The sequence below is a fragment of the Salvelinus fontinalis genome, chromosome 2 (genome assembly GCF_029448725.1).
Source record: "Salvelinus fontinalis isolate EN_2023a chromosome 2, ASM2944872v1, whole genome shotgun sequence".
Lineage (NCBI taxonomy): Eukaryota > Metazoa > Chordata > Actinopteri > Salmoniformes > Salmonidae > Salvelinus > Salvelinus fontinalis.
In genome coordinates, this window is record NC_074666.1 from 23,798,248 (window position 1) to 23,823,234 (window position 24,987).

The window sequence follows — 24,987 nt, forward strand, 5'->3', positions numbered from 1 at the left end:
AAACAGGCTACCTAAATATGGTTCCCAATCAGAGACAATTAAAAACACCTGCCTCTGATTGAGAACCAGATCAGGCCAAATGACAAACCTAAACATAGAAACACAGAACATAGAATATACCCACCCAGCTCACGTCCTGACCAACTAAATAAAGACTAAACAAAGAAAATAAGGTCAGGAACGTGACCGCTCTTGAATTGACCCTTGCAGCCGTGGATTCCTAAACATTCTATTTTCTGTGCCTGATCTCATTTGATGTTCCCTGACAACAGCACGGCTGAGGTGGTTGAGACAAACAGACAGATGGACAAACAGACAGCTCAACAGTCAGACATTACGATGGGCTTACCCTCTTTGGACACTGCATGTCTTTGGCCAGGCAGAGCAAGAGTTCATGGGAGATCGGATCCACCAGGTTGAGAAAGGCTGCGTTCTTATAAAGGATATCATTAAGGGATGTTCCCTGGAGTCCCAAGTCCTGTAGGAACACAGATTTAGAGAGAATAATCTACCATTGGTGTTTCTTTTCAATCATTCCAAGATCCAACAAGGGGTGAATTACAATATTTTTAAGTGCAAGTCATGCATCATTAATTATTCAAGTGACATGATGTGGACTGCTTAATGGTAACAGATTATCAATGTATTTACATAATACTTTCATCAGCCACTTTCCTCGTTATGTTCATTTATCAAGCTGAGAGGATTTTACACTAAGAGTGCCACATGGGACAAGGCACAGTATAGGCAGGGGTGTGGGATGGGGGTTTAAAGCGGGGCAATTTCTCCCAAAATGACATTTCAAACACACAACAACTAAAGTGATGTGCTGTGCCCTCAGTCACCCCTAACAGTAAAATGACGTTCTATTGCATAAACATGCACTCTAGGGACAGTGACTTTACTGCTGTGCTCTGCATGGGGTCTGCAATGTGCCTTAGAACACTTCCATCCCTAAAAGCCTTGGGTTTTTACACACACCACACTGAACATACTCCAGAGCTATCCAAAAAAGACCTCTAAAAACACCACGCAGGCACTTAGAGAAATGGTTCAAGTCTACAGCACTACCGCTCCCCACCATCTTCTATGGAATTCAAATGGCAGGCGTGTGTGATGTGCAGATGGGGTTAATAAAAACGAGGAATGAGAACCTCCCCAGAGGTTGTTCTTACTTGTATCATCTGCAGGGCTGCTGCTATTTGCAGTGACAGTGTAAATAGAGTGAGGCAAAGGAAGCTGCAACGTCAGGTAATCTGAGGGCTGCTCTGAGGGCTGCTGCTGGTGAGGAGGGATTGATGTCATCGTGAGCCCGAGTTTGAGATGTAACGCTTTGACACACATCAAAAGGCCTTCAATGCAGCCCTCACCAACCTCCCATATCGAGGAGGATGAGTTCAACCAAACACACACAGAAATGCCTGAAACAAATGAGCTGAAACCGCAGGTATGCCATGACAGAAAGGCTCGAAAACAAAACATCCACCACAATGAAAGGTTAAGGCGAAGCAGAGCAGAGGAGGACAAAACTAAATTCAGGAAAACATTTCTCCCCCTCTTATAATTCATTTGTTTCAGGACTTGGTTTACTAACGGGTTTTAATTCAAATGGGGGCTATATGCAATCATACAAAATATGATTTTCTCCATTTCTGTTTTACAGTACGAGCAAAGCTGCTGTAAGTATGTTTACTTGCTGGACTCCATGCAATGTGAAGATGGTAGTGTAATGAACATGAGGGGAGACAGAGAGCTGGTTTCAAGCACAGGGTGCAGCAGGTGTTTATTGCAAAGGACCACCTCAGGAGGCAGGTAGCTGGGTCCAGGGGCAGGCAGGAGGTCATAAACGGGGTCCAAAAGGGCAACAGTACAGGCAGGAAAAGGGCTAGTAATGTAGTCTGGGAGATCAGGCAAAAGGTAGATAACAGGAAATCCGATAGGCTAAAGTACAGGCAGGGAATAGTCAAAAGGCGTCGTTAGTGAGGCAGGCAAAAACTATCATACACGGGAAAAGGAAATCGCAGGAAACAGCGCTCCGTAAGCCGTGTGTCACAAAACAAACAATACCTCACAGTGATGGGGTGCAGAACTGAACTAAATAGTGTGTGATGACGACATACAGGTGTGTGAACAGGTGATTAGAATTCAGGTGATTGGGATCTGGAGAGTGAGCTGCGTTCAGGGCATCTAGGTGTTAGAGGGTGTGAGTTGGAAGAAGATGTTACAGTACCCCGGCTCTTGACGGCCTCGGAAGCTGAGCAGGGGGCCTCCCCCATGGACGTGGAGCTGGGCGGTCAGGACGGTTACAGTGGAAAGCCAGGATCATGGCTGGGTCGAGGATGTCCTGGGCGGGGACCCAGGACCCTTCTTCTGGTCCGTACCCCTCCCAATCCACCAGGTAGTGGATGTGACCACCCAGGCGCTTGGAATCAAGGAGGGCTTGGAAGTAATAAGCCGGTGCACAGCCGACGTCAAACAGAGGGGGTGCGTCGAGGTGCGCCACAGGAGGATGGAGAGGGCTGTACCTCACAGGCTTGAGAAGGAACACATGGAAGGATGAGGAGATGGTAGGTGACAGGATTGATGCAGTGTGTTATTTTGAAGAGACCAATGAACTGTGGACTGAACTTTTTGCATGGGTCACGAAGCCGGATGTCCCACACACGTTGCCCAAACCGGCTCACTCTGTCGGAACCACTCATCGATGGCAGGCACAGTTCCCGGGTTCTGTCTAACATGGGAACACGGAGGGTTGGTATCCGAGGACACACTGAAAAGGAGTGAGATGGAGTGAGGAATGCACCAGGGAGTTCTGTGCATATTCGGAGGAATCTGTGCGTATTCGACCCAGGCTATATAGCGACTTGTAATCACGGATTATAAAAAGAAAACCAGCCCCGTCGCGGACCAGGATGTCTTGCTCCCAGACAGGCTAAATAACTTTTTGCTCGCTTTGAGGACAATACAGTGCCACTGAAACGGCCCGCTACCAAAACCTGCGGGCTCTCCTTCACTGCAGCCGAGGTGAGTAAAACATTTAAATGTGTTAACCCTCGCAAGGCTGCAGGCCCAGACGGCATTCCCAGCCACGTCCTCAGAGCATGCGCAGACCAGTTGGCTGGTGTGTTTAAGGACATATTCAATCAATCCTTATCCCAGTCTGCTGTTCCCACATGCTTCAAGAGGGCCACCATCGTTCCTGTTCCCAAGAAAGGTAACTGAGCTAAACGACTACCGCCCCGTAGCACTCTCTTCCGTCATCATGAAGTGCTTTGAGAGACTAGTCAAGGACCATATCACCTCCACCCTACCTGACACCCTAGACCCACTCCAATTTGCAATAGGTCCACAGACGACGCAATCGCAACCACACTGCACACTGCCCTAACCCATCTGGACAAGAGGAATACCTATGTGAGAATGCTGTTCATCGACTACAGCTCAGCATTTAACACCATAGTACCCTCCAAACTCGTCATCAAGCTCGAGACCCTGGGTCTTGACCCCGCCCTGTGCAACTGGGTCCTGGACTTCCTGACGGGCCGCCCCCAGGTGGTGAGGGTAGGTAACAACATCTCCACCCCGCTGATCCTCAACACCGGGGCCCCACAAGGGTGCGTTCTGAGCCCTCTCCTGTACTCCCTGTTCACCCACGACTGCGTGGCCATGCACGCCTCCAACTCAATCATCAAGTTTGCGGACGACACTACAGTGGTAGGCTTGATTACCAACAATGACGAGATGGCCTACAGGGAGGAGGTGAGGGCCCTCGGAGTGTGGTGTCAGGAAAATAACCTCACACTCAACGTCAACAAAAAAAAGGAGATGATTGTGGACTTCATGAAACAGCAGAGGGAGCACCCCCTTATCCACATCGACGGGACAGTAGTGGAGAAGGTGGAAAGTTTTAAGTTCCTCGGTGTACACATCACGGACAAACTGAATTGGTCCACCCACACAGACAGCGTTGTGAAGAAGGCGCAGCAGCGCCTCTTCAACCTCAGGAGGCTGAAGAAATTTGGCTTGTCACCAAAAGCACTCACAAACTTCTACAGATGCACAATCGAGAGCATCCTGTCGGGCTGTATCACCGCCTGGTACGGCAACTGCTCCGGCCACAACCGTAAGGCTCTCCAGAGGGTAGTGAGGTCTGCACAACGCATCACCGGGGGCAAACTACCTGCCCTCCAGGACACCTACACCACCCGATGTCACAGGAAGGCCATAAAGATCATCAAGGACAACAACCACCCAAGCCACTGCCTGTTCACCCCGCTATCATCCAGAAGGCGAGGTCAGTACAGGTGCATCAAAGCAGGGACCGAGAGACTGAAAAACAGCTTCTATCTCAAGGCCATCAGACTGTTAAACAGCCACCACTAACCTTTAGTGGCCGCTGCCAACATACTGACTCAACTCCAGCCACTTTAATAATGGGAATTGATGGAAATTATGTAAAAATGTACCACTAGCCACTTTAAACAATGCCACTTAATATAATGTTTACATACCCTACATTACTCATCTCATATGTATATGTATATACTGTACTCTATACCATCTACTGCATCTTGCCTATGCCGTTCTGTACCATCACTCATTCATATATCTTTATGTACATATTCTTTATCCCTTTACACTTGTGTGTATAAGGTAGTAGTTGTGGAATTGTTAGGTTAGATTACTTGTTGGTTATTACTGCATTGTCGGAACTAGAAGCACAAGCATTTCGCTACACTCGCATTAACATCTGCTAACCATGTGTATGTGACAAATAAAATTTGATTTGATTTGATCAGGTGAACACAAGCTTGAGATTTCCTTCACACTTGAAGCAGCACACCAGTTGTTATTTATGAAAAAACATACTCCACCCGCTTTTGACTTCCCCCGAAGTCGCTGTACGATCCTGCTGCTGCATGGAGAATCCACTGAGTACTACGTGCATAGCGTCATCATCTAGCCAACTTTCAGTAAAACACAATATTGCAACTTTTCAAGTCTCTCTGATAGGAAACGCTCAAACAAAGCTCATCCATCTTATTCTCGAGTGATGGGACATTTGCCAATAGAACGGAGGGGAGCACCGTTCGGTTTTGTCTTCGCCTCAATTTCACCAGGACATCACCTCGTCTACCATGTCTACGCCTGCAGCGTTTTGGTAGCCAATGGAACAAAGGAATAGGGTCCAGCATGAACAGTGGAACAGCTGAGTCAGAGTTAAAGACGTATTTGAAGTCGAAATCGAGGTTAGTAACTGTCGATCTGATGTCTAGAAGTGCTTGGTGGTCATATGTGATAATAGTATTAACTTTCTGTACAAAAAAGGTAAGGATAAACACTATAAAAGTCACTATAAAGCAAAGTTTGGTTGGAACTCGTAAGATGTTCGGTGCTATCTTGTCACACATCTTGTCATGAGGCTGAGAGAAAATGTTTAATGTTTAAATGTTTCTGCAATTCTATGAACATATGAACAAGCATATGAACAAGCAGCCAACTTGTTCATATGCTATCTGGGGGTTTCCGAACTCCAGGTGGACCGCAACCGATGTGTTCATATGCTATCTAGGGGGGGGGGGGGGGGGGGGGGGGGGGGGGGGGTAGGTGCAGCCAACTTGTTCATATGCTATCTGGGGGTTTCCGACCTCCAGGGGGACTGCAACCGACGTGTTCATATGCTATCTGGGGGTTTCCGACCTCCAGGGGGACTGCAACCGACGTGTTCATATGCTATCTGGGGGTTTCCGACCTCCAGGGGGACTGCAACCGACGTGTTCATATGCTATCTGGGGGTTTCCGACCTCCAGGGGGACTGCAACCGACGTGTTCATATGCTATCTGGGGGTTTCCGATCTCCAGGGGGACTGCAACCGACGTGTTCATATGCTATCTGGGGGTTTCCGATCTCCAGGTGGACCGCAACCGATGTGTTCATATGCTATCTGGGGGGGTTCGACCTCCAGGGGGACCGCAACCGACGTGTTCATATGCTATCTGGGGGTTTCCGATCTCCAGGTGGACCGCAACCGACTTGTTCATATGCTATCTGGGGGGGGTTCGACCTCCAGGGGGACCGCAACCGATGTGTTCATATGCTATCTGGGGGGGTTCGACCTCCAGGGGGACCGCAACCGATGTGTTCATATGCTATCTGGGGGGGTCCGACCTCCAGGGGGACCGCACACGACTTGTTCATATGCTATCTGGGGGGGTCCGACCTCCAGGGGGACCGCAACCGACGTGTTCATATGCTATCTGGGGGGGTCCGACCTCCAGGGGGACCGCAACCGACGTGTTCATATGCTATCTGGGGGGGTTCGACCTCCAGGGGGACTGCAACCGACGTGTTCATATGCTATCTGGGGGGGTTCGACCTCCAGGGGGACCGCAACCGACTTGTTCATATGCTATCTGGGGGGGTCCGACCTCCAGGTGGACCGCAACCGATGTGTTCATATGCTATCTGGGGGGGTTCGACCTCCAGGGGGACCGCAACCGACTTGTTCATATGCTATCTGGGGGGGTTCGACCTCCAGGGGGACCGCACACGACGTGTTCATATGCTATCTGGGGGGGTTCGACCTCCAGGGGGACCGCACACGACTTGTTCATATGCTATCTGGGGGGGTTCGACCTCCAGGGGGACCGCAACCGACTTGTTCATATGCTATCTGGGGGGGTCCGACCTCCAGGTGGACCACAACCGATGTGTTCATATGCTATCTGGGGGGGTCCGACCTCCAGGGGGACCGCACACGACTTGTTCATATGCTATCTGGGGGGGTCCGACCTCCAGGGGGACCGCAACCGATGTGTTCATATGCTATCTGGGGGGTCCGACCTCCAGGGGGACCGCAACCGATGTGTTCATATGCTATCTGGAGGGGTCCGACCTCCAGGGGGCCCACAACCAACGTGTTCATATGCTATCTGTATTTTTTGAGGGGTTGGTGGCCCCCTGGAGGTCAGGGTCCCACATGCCCTGCGTACCTGGTCGGTAATCCAGCCATGGACAAGAGAAGGTGGCGCTGAGCAAGTTTTCATTAATGTAACTTCAGGGCTACAGGGAAGCAGAGCAGTGCAAGGTTACGGTTTTGCTGCTGTTTAAATTTGATGATTGGCACGTGGCTCAGATAATTCACCAATTTGTGTGCAATTCACAAGCACCATCCAGCATGGCAGGATAAATATGTGGAGACATTTAATGTACACTATGTAGAACTGTGGAATGTAGGAAAACCCCGAGAATAATATCTAAGGAATAGAAAATTGGCCTTTAGTTTAACATATTCAGTGGTTGCCCTCTATATTCTCAATTTCAGTCTCCGTTTGTCACCTGTCTGAAATGTGGTATTCCAGAAAGAGCCTGAAGACCTACACCTCAACAGCAGTGAAGGTGTTACCATACATACCTAAGCCAGACAAGGCAGACAATCTGACACAGCAGTTACAATTTTGATCTGTGATTATGTAAGGGGCAAGCCACTGAATAATTGCACCCTGAACTAAATTACAGTATATATACAACAGTATGTGGACACCCCTTCAAATGAGTGGATTCTGCTATTTCAGACACACCTGTTGCTTAAAGGTATATAAAATCGAGCACACAGCCATGCAATCTCCATAGACAAACATTGACAGTAGAATGGCCTTACTGAAGAGCTCAGTGACATTCAATGTGTCACGTCATAGGATGCCACCTTTCAAACTAGTCAGTTCATCGCATTTCTGCCCTGCACGAGCTGCCCGGTCAACTGTAAGTGCTGTTATTGTGAAGTGGAAACGTCTAGGAGCAACAACGGGTCAGCCGTGAAGTGGTAGGTCACACAAGCTCACAGAACTGTACAACCGAGTGCTGAAGCGCGTAGCGTGTTAAAATTGTCTGTCCTCGGTTGCAACACTCACTACCGAGTGCCAAACTGCCTTGGGAAGCAATGCCAAGTGTCTGCTGGAGTGGTGTAAACCTCGCTGCCATTGGATTCTGGAGCAGTGGAAACGCGTTCTCTGCAGGGATGAATTACGCTTCACCATCTGGCAGTCCGACGGACAAATCTGGATTTGGTGGATGCCAGGAGAACACTGCATGCCCCCAATGCATAGTGCCAACTGTAAAGTTTGGTGGAGGAATAATGGTCTGGGGCTGTTTTTCATGGTTCGGACTAGGCCCCTTAGATCCAGTGAAGGGAAATCGTAATGCTACAGCATACAGTGACATTCTAGATGATTCTGTGCTTTCAACTTTGTGGCAATAGTTTGGGGAAGGCCCTTTCCTGTTTCAGCATGACAATGTCCCCTTGCACAAAGCAAGGTCCATACAGAAATGGTTTGTCGAGAATGGTGTTTAAGAACTTGACTGGCCTGCACAGAGCCCTGACCTCAACCCCATCGAACACCTTTGGCATGAATTGAAACACTGACTGCGAGACAGGCCTAATTACCCAACATCAGTGCCCTACCTCACGAATGCTCTTGTGGCTGAATGGAAGCAAGTTCACGCAGAAAATAAAGAGACTGTCACATACTGTAAATAATTTTAAAGGGGAAACTCCAAAATATGAAGTAACACGCCTAATTTACAAACAAACCTACAGTCGCTTACACATGCATAATAATCTAATACGAATAATAGATGCAGCATTTTACCAGTACATTTCGCATTTTTGATCAAGCTGACTTGAGTGACAACCTGTGGATACTGCTGATCTAACAGCATCACATTCTGCAGGTGCACCAGATAACTTACGGACGGACACATCTTATGAAGTTTAGGAGAAGTAAACTATTATTCAATGTTAAACATTCTCTCTTACCTTTCTTAGCAATTTGAGCACCTCGACTGCTTGTTCTTGTTTCTGTTCTCGAAGAAGCTTCTGTATTTCCCGGATCCATGCCACCCGTCTCACATAGGGGCTGTGGTTGGTTTTCCGCAGCATCCCTGGGAGCTTGTCTGACTTCAGCATCAGGGATGTAAACAAGAATTCCCCGCCTCCCCTGCCACCACTCCGCTCAGCTTCTTCGGAGCTGTCATGCTGCTGGCGTCTCCTCTTGGAAAATGTGGTTTCTATTTGGTCCAGACTACTTTGCCTGGTCAATTTTGAACCCATTACTTCACAGATTATTTCTGTTGAACAACGGTTCCTAGACGCTATATACATGTACCTGACAGAATGTAGCCATAACAGTTACACAGTAGTCTAAACTTGGATATTGAGTAACGCACGCACATATTTTTTTTATCTGAACAGTATGAAAACAATGGGAGAAAATATGAGCGGAGGTTGATAAATTACTATATTCTCTATTAGATTACATTTAGAGCATTACACCAGCAGTATTGCATAGCTTTCTATTCATATTCAAATAATTTCCACCGTCTTGCCGTTTAAACCATACACTACCACAACAGAGCTCGAGCAGTCAGTGTAGCCTACTACAACATCACGTGGAGATCGTGGTCTTTGCTTCCAATAAGAATCCGCGCTGCCTAGATCAGTCATGCGATTACTCTCCCGGTGTCGGCGACTGTCCAAGACCAGTTATGTTGTTTAGCTTTCTATTTGAGAGGGATGATTTAATGCTAATACATTTTGTACACAGTTTGTCAATTATCATAGTAGTTATCATATCACATACTATCAGTCTGAATAATGACGCAAGAGGAGATGGCTGCCGTTTTACGATCCCCTAACTAATTGTGCTATTGTGTGGTTTTTTTGCGTTATTTGTAACTTATTTTGTACATAATGTTTCTGCCACCATGTCTTATAACCAAAAATAGCTTCTAGATATCAGGACAGCGATTACTCACCCCATACTGGATGAATACTTTTTCTTTAACAAGTCGGAATGGAAGGATTTACTTCAGACGCCAGACAAGATCCTCATCCCTGTCATTCGCAGGAGAAAGAGACAGAGATATCAGGACAAAGGTCTGGGTGCCTTGTAAGGATCTGACGATGAGTGGGTAATCTCCCTTTACCATCGGCCCTTTACCATCGGCACTCAATGAGCTGTATGCAGCCATAAGAAAACAGGAAAACGCTCACCCAGAGGTGGCGCTCCTAGTGTCCGGGGACTTTAATGCAGGGAAACTTAAATCCATTTTACCTAATTTCTACCAGCCTGTTAAATGTGCAACCAGAGGGGAAAAAAACTCTAGACCACCTTTACTCTCCTTCGCCCTCCATTTAGCAAATCTGACCATCATTCTATCCCATTGATTGCTGCTAACAAACAAAAACTGAAGCAGGAAGCACCAGTGACTCGGTCAATAAAAAAGTGTACAGATGAAGCAGATGCTACAGGACTGTTTTGCTAGCACAGACTGGAATATGTTCTGGGATTCTTCCGATGGCAATGATGAGTACACCACATCTAGCATTGGCTTTATCAATAAGTGCATCGATGACATCGTCTCCACAGTGACCGTACGTACATACCCCAACCAGAAGCCATGGATTACAGGTAGCATCCACACTGAGGCAAAGGGTGGCTATTTGAAGAATCTCAAATATAAAACATATTTTGATTTGTTTAACACTTTTGGTTACTACATGATTCCATATGTGTTATTTCATAGGTTTGATGTCTTCACTATTATTATACAATGTAAAAGAAAAGATAAACCAAAGGATAAAATACATTATGGAGTTGCTGTATTGTCAAGAAATTGCCTATTGAAAGTCTGGTGTGAAACAAGGGGATGTTTTGTCATTCTAGAATAAAAAGTATGTATATTTATAAACCTCAGCAATATAGGTGTGTTAAAAATGTATACCATTTCAACCATTGTTGCACTCTTTGAAGTTAAACATTACATTTGAAAAAAATCAAACCAATCCATATGTGATGTTCCTAGCAGAGAATATAGATCTACTACAAATCATGGCTGGGGCCAATTTGAATTGAAGGCAGTCAATTCAGGAAGTGATTTTATAAAAAATGTATTTAAAAAAGGACACTTAAAAAAAAAAAAAAAAAGCTTCTACACCTCAGTTTATTGAAAAGTCATTGAAAATAGATGCATTCTTTTGTTTCTATTATTGTTATTTAAGTCTACTTCCTGAACTGACTGCCTTCACTTCGAATTGAACCCTGTTACAAATAATGTGCCACTACCTTTTTGGGTGTTAGAATGCTGCATTGATAATGTGCAACAAGATGGTGAAGGGGTGGCAGGTAGCCTGGTGGTTAGAGCATTGGGCTTGCTGGATCGAATCCCCGACCTGACAAGGTAAAAATCTGTCGTACTGCCCCTGAGCAAGGCAGTTGACCCACTATTCCCCGGGTGCCATGGATGTCAATTAAGACAGCCCACGCACCACTCTGATTCAGAGTGGGTTGGGTTAAATGTGGAAGACACATTTCAGTTGAAGGCATTCAGCTGTACAACTGACCCATTTCCCTCATCTAACATGGTTTTACAGGTGTGCAACTTTCACTGAGGACATTCTGAAATTGCATTTTTGTCCCCCCCCAGTTTTATAATTGCAATGTGATACAAAATGAGGCAACGGTGTGCTTTAGGACCATGTGGATTTATCTGAGAGGTCGGGTAGGCTGTTTGGACTGTTTATCTGATTGGAAAAATAAAAAATTGATGTCTTCCCAACTTCTGAAACCAAAGTTACGCCCCTGTGGATTTCTACCCTGGAGTCATGTGTTCACCTCTTTGAAATAATCTCCAACAACCATGTTGTTTGATGTGGCTAATACTACAATAGCAGTCTATTTGTTAATAAAGAGATCATTTATTCCATTGTTTAGACATCCAGTCTCTGGTGCAACAAAATAACATCATAGAAGGTTTTATGTTGGTCTTAGTTTGTCAATTATTTCCCTCATAAGAGAGGTGAGTTTTATGTTAATGTTTTCGGAATGTGCTCCTCTGTTCCTACATTTTTGTAGACACTCTTATCCAGAGATACTTACAGGAGCAGTTATAGTTAATTAAGTGCCTTGCTGAAGGGCACAGCGACAGATTTTTCACCTAGTCGACTCAGGAATTCAAACCAGCGACTTTTCAGTTTCTGAGCCAACGCTCTTAACCGCTAGGCTACCTACTTCTGTACCTGTCTGCTTTTTCCACAGTAACACCAATCAGGTGCTTTTATGGAGGTGTAGGTTAAAGTTGAACATCATTGTAATAGTTACACATTGAGAGCTATTGCCTAGATGGTGCTATGTACTGCTCAACTTACTGAGAGGACCGTGACAAACCCACTGCCAACCAGTCTGTTCCAGAGGCCTGAGAGACACCAAGGTAAGAGGAAGATCTGATCTTTTACTAGTTAGGTGATGGATAGCTAAAAAAAAAATGCTATTAAGTGTGAGGACAGGGAATAATTCAGTCTGAATGGTTTGTGTATTTTCATCAACTGTACCTGTGCTGCATAAGCTAAATGAAGTGTCCAGAGAGGTTATATGCATTGAACACTGTTTTGACAGGCTAAGGAATTTGCTTGGCAGTAAATACATAGCACTGAAGGGAGGAGGTATTATCAGATTCCAGTCTTTTGTGTTGTTGGTTTAATTTTGTTGGCATCAGGCAGGATGAGCTTCCCAGAGGAAGGTTATTGTTTTTTGTCATGAATCTTGTTCTGGGGGCATCTCTGGAGAGTGGCCACTAGCTGGCACAGCCACAAAGTCATAAAATCTGATTTTAAACCGAACCCTTACCCTAACTTAAACCACACTGCCAACCCTAATGCCGAAGGCTAAACTTAAATTAAGACCAAAAAGGGGAAATCGCTCATTTCTGTCTCCAGAACAAGACTCATGACAATAAATTTCAACCTGCTTCACAGAGGGGGACTTGCTGCATTAGAGTTTTATGTTTTATGCTTACTGTTCTGATATTGTACATTCTGTATGATGTCTGTGTGAACTTGTGTCTTGTGTTTGTATGTTGTCTATTGCTGGCAGCACCTTCTCATTACGGAAAATTCTGGGTATGTGTAAATGTTCTTGGAGAATAAAGGTGATTCTGATTCTGATTACAGTGTGCTCACATATACTGTAGCTACATTTCTGCAGTGAGGTAGGGTTTGATGCAGGCAACACAACAGTGCTGCCTGCATAACAGGTATCTCTGTTATTAAGGGAACAGTCAAGTCAATAAATGATTCCTTGTCAGTATACACTATATATAAAAAACGTATATAAATGAGTGGATACGGCTATTTCAGCCACACCCGTTGCTGACAGGTGTATAAAATCGAGCACACAGCCATGCAATCTCCATAGACAAACATTGGCAGAATGGCCTTACTGAAGAGCTCAGTCACTTTCAACGTGGCACCGTCATAGGATGCCACCTTTCCAACAAGTCAGTGCGTCAAATTTCTGCCCTGCTAGAGCTGTCCTGGTCAACTGTAAGAGCTGTTATTGTGAAGTGGAAACGTCTAGGAGCAACAATGGCTCAGCTGCAAAGTGGTAGGCCGCACAAGTTCACAGAACAGGACCGCTGAAGCTCATAGCGTCTAAAAAATTCTCAGTTGTTCTCAGTTGCAACACTCACTACCAAGTTCCAACCTGCCTCTGGAAGCAACGTCAGCACAATAACTGTTCTTCGGGAACTTCATGAAATGGGTTTCCATGGCCGAGCAGCCGCACACAGGCCTACGATCACCATGCAATGCCAAAAGTCGTCTGGAGTGGTGTAAAGCTCGCCGCCCTTGGACTCTGGAGCAGTGGAAACATGTTTTCTGGGGTGATGAGTCACACTTCACCATCTGGCAGTCTGACGGACGAATCTGGGTTTGGCGGATGCCAGGAGAACGCTACCTGCCCCAATGCATAGTGCCAACAGTAAACTTTGGTGGAGGATGAATAATGGTCTGGAGTTGTTTTTCATGGTTCGGGCTAGGCCCCTTAGTTAACAGAATAGCTAATAGTGCCAGTCAGTGCTTGTCAAAATTCTGCAAATCAAAGTGGATAATGGTTCATCATCATCATCTCCTTGTAATGATGGGTAAATAGTAGCTTATGATATGACATTTGTAAAATAATGTGTGTGAAAACATAATTCTATGTTATGTAAAGCATTGTACAGTAGATGGCAATCTTTAACTATGGGGCTTGTGTATGTGAGTTGTAAGCATGTGCAATGGCGAGACAGTTATGTTCAGCTAGAATGGGTAGCTGCCCCCTAAATTGGCTAGTAGGATCAGAAGTGAGATGTGTCTGTATGTGAATGTATCATACCTTCAACACTAACTCGCCTATATCTGGTGCTGGGATCTAGCGATGAATGTGACACACAATCTCAATTCAAAAGTGCTGCGGACCAATGTTCTTTAAACACATAGAGAAACAAAATGAAATACCTTGGGAATGGGCAAAGGACAAAACCATTCTTTCTTTTTATCAACACTGAACAGAAATATAAATGCTAAATGTTGGTTCTATGTTTCATGAGCTGAAATAAAAGATCCCTGAAAATTTCCATATGCACAAAAAGCTTGTTTCTCTCTAATTTTGTGCACAAATTTTTTACATCCCTGTTGGTGAGCATTTCTCCTTTGCCAAGATAATCCATCCATTTGACAGGTGTGGCATATCAAGAAGCTGATTAAACAGCATTATCTTTATACAGGTGCACCTTGTGCTTGGGACAATAAAAGTAACCTCTAAAATGTGCAGTTCTGTCACACAACACAATTTTAATTGCCATTGTATTATTCATAGGCCTATGCATATCTCTACGCATAGCTTTAATATTTAGACTTGGAATAAGTCCAAACAGTGCTACTGATGTTGTAGATTCCTCAACATTACTGGGTGTGGTGATGCCTTCTCCAAACTTTTTCATTTGGAGGTGTCACCACACCCAGTGATGGTGAGGAATCAAGTTTTGTGTGACAGGGACTATCAAAACCAATTAACATGAACTAGGACGTGGACATACTAATTTTGAAGAGGTTTTCAGATGATTTATTGTTATTTGACTATGCTGGTCATCTATTAACATTTTAACATCTTGGCCATGTTCTGTTATAATCTCCACCCGGCACAGCCAGAAGAGGACTGGCCACACCTCATAGCCTGGTTCCTCTCTAGGTTTCTTCCTAGGTTCTGGCCTTTCTAGGGAGTTTTTCCTAGCCACCGTGCTTCTACACCTGCAATGCTTGCTGTTTGGGGTTTTAGGCTGGGTTTCTGTACAGCACTTTGAGATATCAGCTGATGTATGACGGGCTTTATAAATCAATTTGATTTGATTTGATTTCAAAGATCAGGGCTGCTGTCCTGACGTCAGGGGGAAGCTCGTTCCACCATTGGGGTGCCAGGACAGAGAAGAGCCTTCGCTGGGATAAGCAGGAGCTGGCCCTTTGTAGATTTAGACTTATGGAATATTAGGAAATTCATTTGGAGTTGGTTTCAGATACTAAAGTAAAGATTGCTAAAATCAAGAAGTTGCTGCTGTCAAGAAGTTGTTGCAGCTCAATACAGTTGTCGCTACTGTGACTGTGACTGTTGTAGTTACTGTACTCTGTCCAATATCTGTACAGTACACTCTTAGAAAAAGATGGTGTTATCTAGAACCTAAAGAGTTCTTCCGCTGTCCCCATAGGAGAACCCTTTGAAGAATCCCTTTTGCTTCCAGGTAGAACACTTTTGGTTCCATGTAGAACCATTTTGGGTTCCATGTAGAACCCTTTCCACAGAGGGTTCTACATAGAACCCAAAAGTGTTCTACCTTGAACCAAAAATGAATTCTACCTGGAACCAAATACGGACAGCTGAAGAACCCTTTTGGAACCCTTTTTTCTAAGAGTGTACAGTGCAAGCTCGGGAACATTCTCATGAAGAACATCAAAAGGCTCTTATCTGAATTTAATTCGCCAACCGGCTAGATTAGATTTAAAAAAACAACAGCATGCAGATCCCCTTTTCAAAATGTGGACACTACCCTCTCATCAATGACACATCTGTGTGACTATACACCTTGTTATCGCAACATGTCAAAGCTTGCTATTAGCGTTACTTCAAGGTAAGAATCAAAGTGTTATTATGAAATGTTTTGCTGACTTGTATCAATAATCAAAAGGCATGTTACATGTTTTAGTAGGTTGACCTCTAAGGGTACGTTTACAATGGCAGACAAGAATCTTTCACCAGTAATTGGTCTTCTGACTCAGATCAGATCTTTTGCCAATAAATGGGCACAGAAATCAGAGTTGGGCTGCTTGTGTAAACACAGTCCCAGATTTCAACAAAATAAACTAGTTAGGAGGAAAGTGTATCTTATTGGGTTGAAGTACCGAAATGATTACTATCGAGTTTACTCTCTAGATAAGGTTAGGAGGACACACTGTTGAGTGAGGTGAGTTGTTATGGCCTGGTTTTATATCTGAACAGAATGTTAGAGAACTTAGCGACAACTCACATTTCATAATTGTGATACACGTTTGAAAAAAATCATCTTTGCTGTTTTTCTATTTTGAGGGTACATTTGTGTGGGGGTGTTTCTGTGTGTTTACACTTGTCTAACTCTCTTCAATTGAGATTGACTCTACTATGATGTCCTGTGTTTCCCTGACAGAAAGATGGTCCATAAGTCCATTGTGGTGGGTCTGGTGATGCTGCTGGTGGCAGCCGTAAGCACTTTTGTGGGAGTTTTCTTTGGTTTGGGGAGCAGGACGTCCTCAAATGGCCATTCCTACTCAAGGGCTGCCGTGGCAGCCGATGCTGGCCCATGCTCAGAAATCGGCAGGTTAGAATTCTCTCTCTCACACACACAAACACAAACACACTGTACATGTACATACAGTACTAGTCTCAAATGTTTGCACACCGGTGAAATTACTAATTGAAATGTTGTTGTAGACATTGAGATACAATACAAAGATCCCTGTTTCAAAGCACGCTGTCTCAAGCAAGCCTTTAAATAGCAGATACCAGGCTCAAATGTTTCTTTGTCTGAACATAAAAATATGCTCCTTCTTCTGAGTTTATGTTTATCATCTCAAATCCTTATGATTTTGTCATCATAATTCATTCTGTCTGTGTAAACTGCCTGCTGTTTCTTCACAAACTAGCGCTTGTGTATGCAAATCAGGGCCACTGAATATAAACTTTTGTCTGTGTGTGTGTGTTTGTGTGTCCACTATAAATCTCAGAGACACGTTGGAGAAAGGGGGTTCTGCAGTGGATGCATCTATTGCTGCCTTGATGTGTGTTGGGCTGGTGAATGCCTACAGCATGGGCATTGGAGGAGGTCTCTTCTTCACCATCTATAATGCCACAACTGGTAGAGTCTGAGCCCTAATCCTTGACTTAAACCTTTACCAACTGTATCTTTAATGATGTCAACAAATCCAACATTGACTGGCACAACTGAACTAAAAACAGGAAATGTAATAGCTCACTCCATTGTAACTAGGTTTTGATGTAATGATGATTCTGTCTTCCTTCACAGACAAAGGTAGAGACCATTGATTCCAGAGAGACGGCTCCCGCCAACGCAACAGAGGACATGTTTGGGAATAGCACCCAGTTAGCCAAGAAGGGTAATATTTTATCAGTTACCTAACAAAAAGATGAAAGATGCACATTTACAATGAAAGATGGCCTTGCAATAGAGTCAAGACACTGAGATAAGTGCTTTAAGTTTTATTGTCACATCCACTAGTACAGTGAAATGCCTTTCTTGCTAACACTTTCCCAACAATGCAGTAATCAATATCAGTAGTACTATTAAATAAAGTAAAGTACTATACTGAACAAAAATAAAAATGCAACATGCAACAATTTCAAAGATTTTACTGAGGTCCAGTTCATATATGAAAATCATTCAATTGAAATCAATTAATTAGGCCCTAATATATGGATTTCACATGACTGGTCAGGGTTGCAGCCATGGGTGGGCCTGGGAGGGCAGAGGCTCAGCCAATCAGAATGAGTTTTTATCCCCACCAAAGGGCTTTATCCTCAGCCCGCCCCCATCCCCCCTCAGAAGACCCCACAGGTGAAGAAGCCAGATGTGGAGGTCCTGGGCTGGCGTGGTTACACATGATCTGGGGTTGTGAGGCCGCTTGAATGTACTGCCAAATTCTCTAAAACGACATTGGATGCAGCTAAGGTAGAGAAATAAACATTCAATTCTCTGGCAACAGCTCTGGTGGACATTCCTGCAATCCGCAAGCAAATTGCATGCTCCCTCAACTTGAGACATCTGTGGCATTGTGTTGTGTGACAACTGCACATTTTATAGGGGCCTTTTATTGTCCCCAGCACAAGATGCACATGTGTAATGATCACACTGTTTAATCAGCGTCTTGATATGCCACACCTGTCAGGTGGATGGATTATCTTGGTGTCACGTTCCTGACCTGTTTTCTGTTATTTTTGTATGTGTTTAGTTGGTCAGGACGTGAGTTGGGGTGGGCATTCTATGTTTTGTGTATCTATGTTAAGTGTCAGTGTTAATTGACCTTGTATGGCTCACAATCAGAGGCAGGTGGTTTACGTTTTCCTCTGATTGAGAACCATATATAGGTAGGTTGTTTCACATTGTTTGTTGTGGATGGTTGTCTCCTGTGTCCGTATATGTTACCACACGGGACTGTATCGTTTGTTTGTAGTTGTGTACCTGTTCGTGCGTTCTTCGTTATATGTAAGTTCACATGTTTTAGGTCAGTCTACGTTCGTTTGTTATTTTGTAGTTTGTTGAAGTGTTATTTCGGGTTTTCGTCTTTACTTTAATAAACTTCATTATGTCAAATTATCACGCTGCGCTTTGGTCCAATCCCTACTCCTCCTCTTCATCCGAAGAGGAGGAGGGCGACCGTTACACTTGGTAAAAGAGAAATGCTCACTAGCACAGACATAAACAAATTTGTGCACAAAATTTGAGAGAAATAAGCTTTTTGTGTGTATGTAACATTTCTAGGATTGTTTATTTCCGCTCATGAAACATGGGACCAACACTTTACATTTTTGTTCAGTGTAGAATAAAAACACACAAGAAATAGAAATAAGAAGAACACAAGAAAGTAAGTGAGCGATATTGACATGTTCAGTGCCAATAGCATATTAACAATGTGCAGGGATACTGGAGTGGTAGGGGTAGATACTGTATGTATAGGGGTAAGGTGACTAGGCATCAGGATATGATAAATGGAGTAGCAGCGACTTATATAATGATTGCGTGTTTGTGTGTGTAGTGTCAGTATGAATGCGTGTTATGTGTGTGAGCCAATGAAGTGTGTATGTGTGTGTGAGTGAGTGTGTAGAGGCCTGTGAGTGTGCATAGAGTCCATAGCAGGCAGTGATGCAGTCAAGATGCCCTGAATGGTGCTGCTGTAGAACTTTTTGTAGAACGTTTTGAGGATTTGAGGTCCTATGCCAAATCTTTTCATCCTCCCGAGGAGGCGCTGCCGTGTCCTCTTAATGACTGTGTGCGTGTGTATGGACCATTTTCAGTTCTTAGTGATTTGGACACCAAAGAACTTGAGGCTCTTGACCCGCTCCACTACAGCCCTGTCGATGTGGATGGGTGTGTGTTGGCCCCCTGTTTCCTGTAGTCCAGAATAAGCTCCTTGGTCTTGCTGATGTTGAGGGAGAGGTTGTTGTCTTGGCACCACGCTGCCAGGTCACTGACCACCTCCCTGTAGGCTGTCTCATCGTCGCCGGTGATCAGGCCAACCACTGCCGTGTCGTCAGGAAACTCGATGATTGTGTTGGATTCATGTGTGGCTACGCAGTCGTGGGTGAACAGGGAGTACAGGAGGGGTCTAAGCACACACCCCTGTGGGGCTCTCGTGTTGAGGGTCAGCATGGCGGAGGTTTTGTTTCCTACACTCAGGAAGTCCAGGATCCAGTTGCAGTGGGAGGTGTTCAGTACCAGGGTCCCGGGGTCCCGAGCTTGGTGATGAGCTTGGCGGGGACTATGGTGCTGAACACGGAGCTGTAGTCAATGAACAGCATTCTCACATAGGTATTCCTTTTATCTACTGTAGGTGGGTGAGGGCAGTGTGGAGTGCAATTTAGATTGCATCGTCTATGGATCTGTTGGGGTGGTATGCAAATTGGAGTGGTTCTAGGGTGTCTGGGATGATGGAGTTGATGTGTGCCATAACCAGCCTTTCAAAGCCCTTCATGATTACAGATGTGCTACAAGGCGATAGTAATTGTGGCAGGTACCCTTAGAGTTCTTGGGAGCAGGAATGAAGAGTAGTACATTAGAGAAGATCAAAAGCTGCACTCCAACCTATCCTCTTCCAATATATCCTTTCACAATCTGTTACATTACATTACGTGTAACGTTTGACAGGAGGGTTGTCCATCGCCATACCAGGGGAGATCCGTGGGTATGAGATGGCACACGAACGCCATGGAAAATTGCCATGGAGAGAGCTTTTCCAGCCTGCAATCCAGTTGGCACAGAAAGGCTTTCCTTTGGGCAGGGCATTGGCCACCGCTATTTCCAAGAACAGGGAAACCTTCATCTGTGACACAGCTTTATGGTGAGAATGTCTACAAGAGAGACGTAATATGGAGTGACAATCTGAGTTACTGTTCAGAGGGTCACGTTTTCACATGAGAAGATACTGTACATCCCCTGTTGATGGTTTATGCCCTTATACGCAAACATGAGAGCTCAGTGTCTCGTATGTTGTCTCTGACATGACATCTCTGTTTTTTGTCTCTCTTTCAGTGAGGTGTTTTGTGACAAAAATGGTGGCATCCTTAAGGAAAATGACATCATCACCTTTACTAAACTCGCTGACACCTATGAAATAATAGCAAATGAGGGACCTAATGCTTTTTACAAAGGGCCGCTGGCAGAGAACCTTGTGAAGGACAATCAGGCTTCAAGTTGGTTTCTCCCTTATATCTACCAAATATGAACAAACTGCAATTTTGATAGAATTTCATTCAGGGTCTGCTGGCTGTACGTGTTACAGAAACAGTATCTTATTGACTGTTTCCTGGTATGTGTTTCAGATGGTATCATCACACTGGATGACCTAAAGAAATACAAGCCTTTTTTGGATGAGAATCCTCTCAATGCTACTGTGGGGGAGTACACCATGTTTCTGCCCAACGCCCGCAGTGGCCCTGTCCTTTCCCCCATACTCAACATCCTGGATGGTAAGCCTTCCCACTGATGACACAGAGTTGTATTCAATATCAAACTGTGGGTCACATTTGGACAGCCTATGCTACATTATAAGTGTATAAGGACCAAAGATAATTGTTTTCCGAGCCATCACACCTGAGGCGCTCTGCTTTGCAGGCCTGATGCTGGGTAAGCACTGTTCACATAAGAAAATTATGCTGTTAATTTACATTATAGCAGCCCTGGTTTACAGTGGCTTACGAAAGTATTCACCCCCTTGGCATTTTTCCTATTTTGTTGCCTTACAACCTGGAATTAAAATAGATTTTTGGGGGGTTTGTATCATTTGATTTCCACAACATGCCTACCACTTTGAAGATGCTAATATTTTATTGTGAAACAAACAAATAAGACAAAAAAACAGAACTTGAGCTTGCATAACTATTCACCCTTCCCAAAGTCAATACTTTGTAGAGCCACCTTTTGCAGAAATTACAGCTGCAAGTCGCTTGGGGTATGTCTATATAAGCTTGGCATATCTAGCCACTGGGATTTTTGCCCATTCTTCAAGGCAAAACTGCTCCAGCTCCTTCAAGTTGGATGGGTTCCGCTGGTGTACAGCAATCTTTAAGTCATACCACAGATTCTCAATTGGATTGAGGTCTGGGCTTGGACTAGGCCATTCCAAGACATTTAAATGTTTCCCCTTAAACCACTCAAGTGTTGATTAGCCGTATGCTTAGGGTCATTGTCCTGCTGGAAGGTGAACCTCTGTCTCAGTCTCCAATCTCTGGAAGACTGAAACAGGTTACCCACAAGAATTTCCCTGTATTTAGCACCATCCATCATTCCTTAAATTCTGACCAGTTTCCCAGTCCCTGCCGATGAAAAACATCCCCATAACATGATGATGCCACCACCATGCTTCACTGTGGGGATGGTGTTCTCGGGGTGATGAGAGGTGTTGGGTTTGCGCCAGACATAGCATTTTCCTTGATGGCCAAAAAGCTACATTTTAGACTCATCTGACAGGAGTACCTTCTTCCATATGTTTGACGGTTCTCCCACATGCCTTTTGGCGAACACCAAACGTGTTTACTTTTTTTTTTCTTTAAGCAATGGCTTTTTTTCTGGCCACTCTTCCGTAAAGCCCAGCTCAGTGGAGTGTATGGCTTAAAGTGGTCCTATGGACAGATACTGCAATCTCCGCTGTGGAGCTTTGCAGCTCCTTCAGGGTTATCTTTGGTCTCTTTGTTGCCTCTCTGATTAATGCTCTCCTTGCCTGGTCTGTGAGTTTTGGTGGGCGGCCCTCTCTTGGCAGCTTTGTTGTGGTGCCATATTCTTTCCATTTTTTAATAATGGATTTAATGGTGCTCAGTGGGATGTTCAAAGTTTCGGATATTTTTTTATAACCGAACCCTGATCTGTAGTTCTTCACAACATTGTCCCTGACCTGTTTGGAGAGCTCCTTATGGTCTTCATGGTGTTGCTTGCTTGGTGGAGCCTCTTGCTTAGTGCTGTTGCAGACTCTGGGGCCTTTCAGAACAGGTGTATACATACTGAGATCATGTGACATTTAGAATCCCCCCTATGTGGACTTTATTTAACTAATTATGTGACTTCTGAAGGTAATTGGTTGCACCAGATCTTATTTAGGGGCTTCAGAGCAAAGGGGGTGAATACATATGCACGCACCAGTTTTACGTAAAAAAAATTTGAATTTTTTGATACATGTTATTTTTTTTCATTTCACTTCACCAATTTGGACTATTTTGTGTATGACCATTACATGAAATCCAAATAAAAATCAATTTAAATTACAGGTTATAATGCAACAAAATAGGAAAAACGCCAAGGGGGATGAATACTTTTGCAGGGTACTGTATCCCATCCTATTACTGTGTGCACCATACATGTATTGCTCTCTTGACCATGCAAATTAAGATAGATAATCACCTTTTGTTCGTGGTGGTGCTGCTGACTGACCAATTATTGGGGTGTAGAAAAAAATCTCCTCTTCCAAGCTCTGTTTCAGCTCCACATATATATATCCACATTCTATTGGATATATATAGTCCATAGATGTCCTCCTCCAGACTTCCTCTCTCTGCTGGCATCCAGTACAATGGCTATATAATGTGACAGTGTTTGTCTCAGAGGATTAGATGAAAACCTTATTCCAGAGTAATTAAACTGCCTGAACCTACTCTTCCTGTGGCTCCTCTGCCTGGCCACCCACTCACCGTGGCCCCCTGCCTCTACCGCAAACTCGAATCTTTCCAATTTACCTCTAATTGGACACAGATGAGTGGCGGGGGAATCATATAACACTGGCATGTCAGGGCCCGCTCAAGCCCTTCATCCTGACGGTTCATCATGACTTCTGCTACTGGCATGTCAGGGCCTGATCAAGCCCTTCATCCTGACGGTTCATCATGACTTCTGCTACTGGCATGTCAGGGCCTGATCAAGCCCTTCATCCTGACGGTTCACCATGACTTCTGCTACTGGCATGTCAGGGCCTGATCAAGCCCTTCATCCTGACGGTTCACCATGACTTCTGCTACTGGCATGTCAGGGCCTGATCAAGCCCTTCATCCTGACGGTTCATCATGACTTCTGCTACTGGCATGTCAGGGCCTGATCAAGCCCTTCATCCTGACGGTTCATCATGACTTCTGCTACTGGCATGTCAGGGCCTGATCAAGCCCTTCATCCTGACGGTTCACCATGACTTCTGCTACTGGCATGTCAGGGCCTGATCAAGCCCTTCATCCTGACGGTTCACCATGACTTCTGCTACTGGCATGTCAGGGCCTGATCAAGCCCTTCATCCTGACGGTTCATCATGACTTCTGCTACTGGCATGTCAGGGCCTGATCAAGCCCTTCATCCTGACGGTTCACCATGACTTCTGCTACTGGCATGTCAGGGCCTGATCAAGCCCTTCATCCTGACGGTTCACCATGACTTCTGCTACTGGCATGTCAGGGCCTGATCAAGCCCTTCATCCTGACGGTTCATCATGACTTCTGCTACTGGCATGTCAGGGCCTGATCAAGCCCTTCATCCTGACGGTTCACCATGACTTCTGCTACTGGCATGTCAGGGCCTGATCAAGCCCTTCATCCTGACGGTTCACCATGACTTCTGCTACTGGCATGTCAGGGCCTGATCAAGCCCTTCATCCTGACGGTTCATCATGACTTCTGCTACTGGCATGTCAGGGCCTGATCAAGCCCTTCATCCTGACGGTTCATCATGACTTCTGCTACTGGCATGTCAGGGCCTGATCAAGCCCTTCATCCTGACGGTTCATCATGACTTCTGCTACTGGCATGTCAGGGCCTGATCAAGCCCTTCATCCTGACGGTTCATCATGACTTCTGCTACTGGCATGTCAGGGCCTGATCAAGCCCTTCATCCTGACGGTTCACCATGACTTCTGCTACTGGCATGTCAGGGCCTGATCAAGCCCTTCATCCTGACGGTTCATCATGACTTCTGCTACTGGCATGTCAGGGCCTGATCAAGCCCTTCATCCTGACGGTTCATCATGACTTCTGCTACTGGCATGTCAGGGCCTGATCAAGCCCTTCATCCTGACGGTTCACCATGACTTCTGCTACTGGCATGTCAGGGCCTGATCAAGCCCTTCATCCTGACGGTTCATCATGACTTCTGCTACTGGCATGTCAGGGCCTGATCAAGCCCTTCATCCTGACGGTTCATCATGACTTCTGCTACTGGCATGTCAGGGCCTGATCAAGCCCTTCATCCTGACGGTTCATCATGACTTCTGCTACTGGCATGTCAGGGCCTGATCAAGCCCTTCATCCTGACGGTTCATCATGACTTCTGCTACTGGCATGTCAGGGCCTGATCAAGCCCTTCATCCTGACGGTTCATCATGACTT

General features: G+C 45.1%; 1 protein-coding gene across 1 annotated transcript in view; it reads right to left on the bottom strand.

Moving 5' to 3' along the window:
• Nucleotides 1-9,645, bottom strand: part of LOC129814969 (leucine-rich repeat-containing protein 75B-like) — a 47,590-nt gene extending 37,945 nt beyond the window's left edge. Inside the window, exons 1-2 of the mRNA XM_055868165.1 lie at nucleotides 8,817-9,645; nucleotides 350-478 (exon numbers count right to left, since the gene is read on the bottom strand). Coding sequence (XP_055724140.1) covers nucleotides 350-478; nucleotides 8,817-9,161 — 474 coding nt within the window. The 5' untranslated portion in view covers nucleotides 9,162-9,645. The remainder of the gene's footprint in view (nucleotides 1-349; nucleotides 479-8,816) is intronic.
• Nucleotides 9,646-24,987: the final 15,342 nt, after the last annotated feature.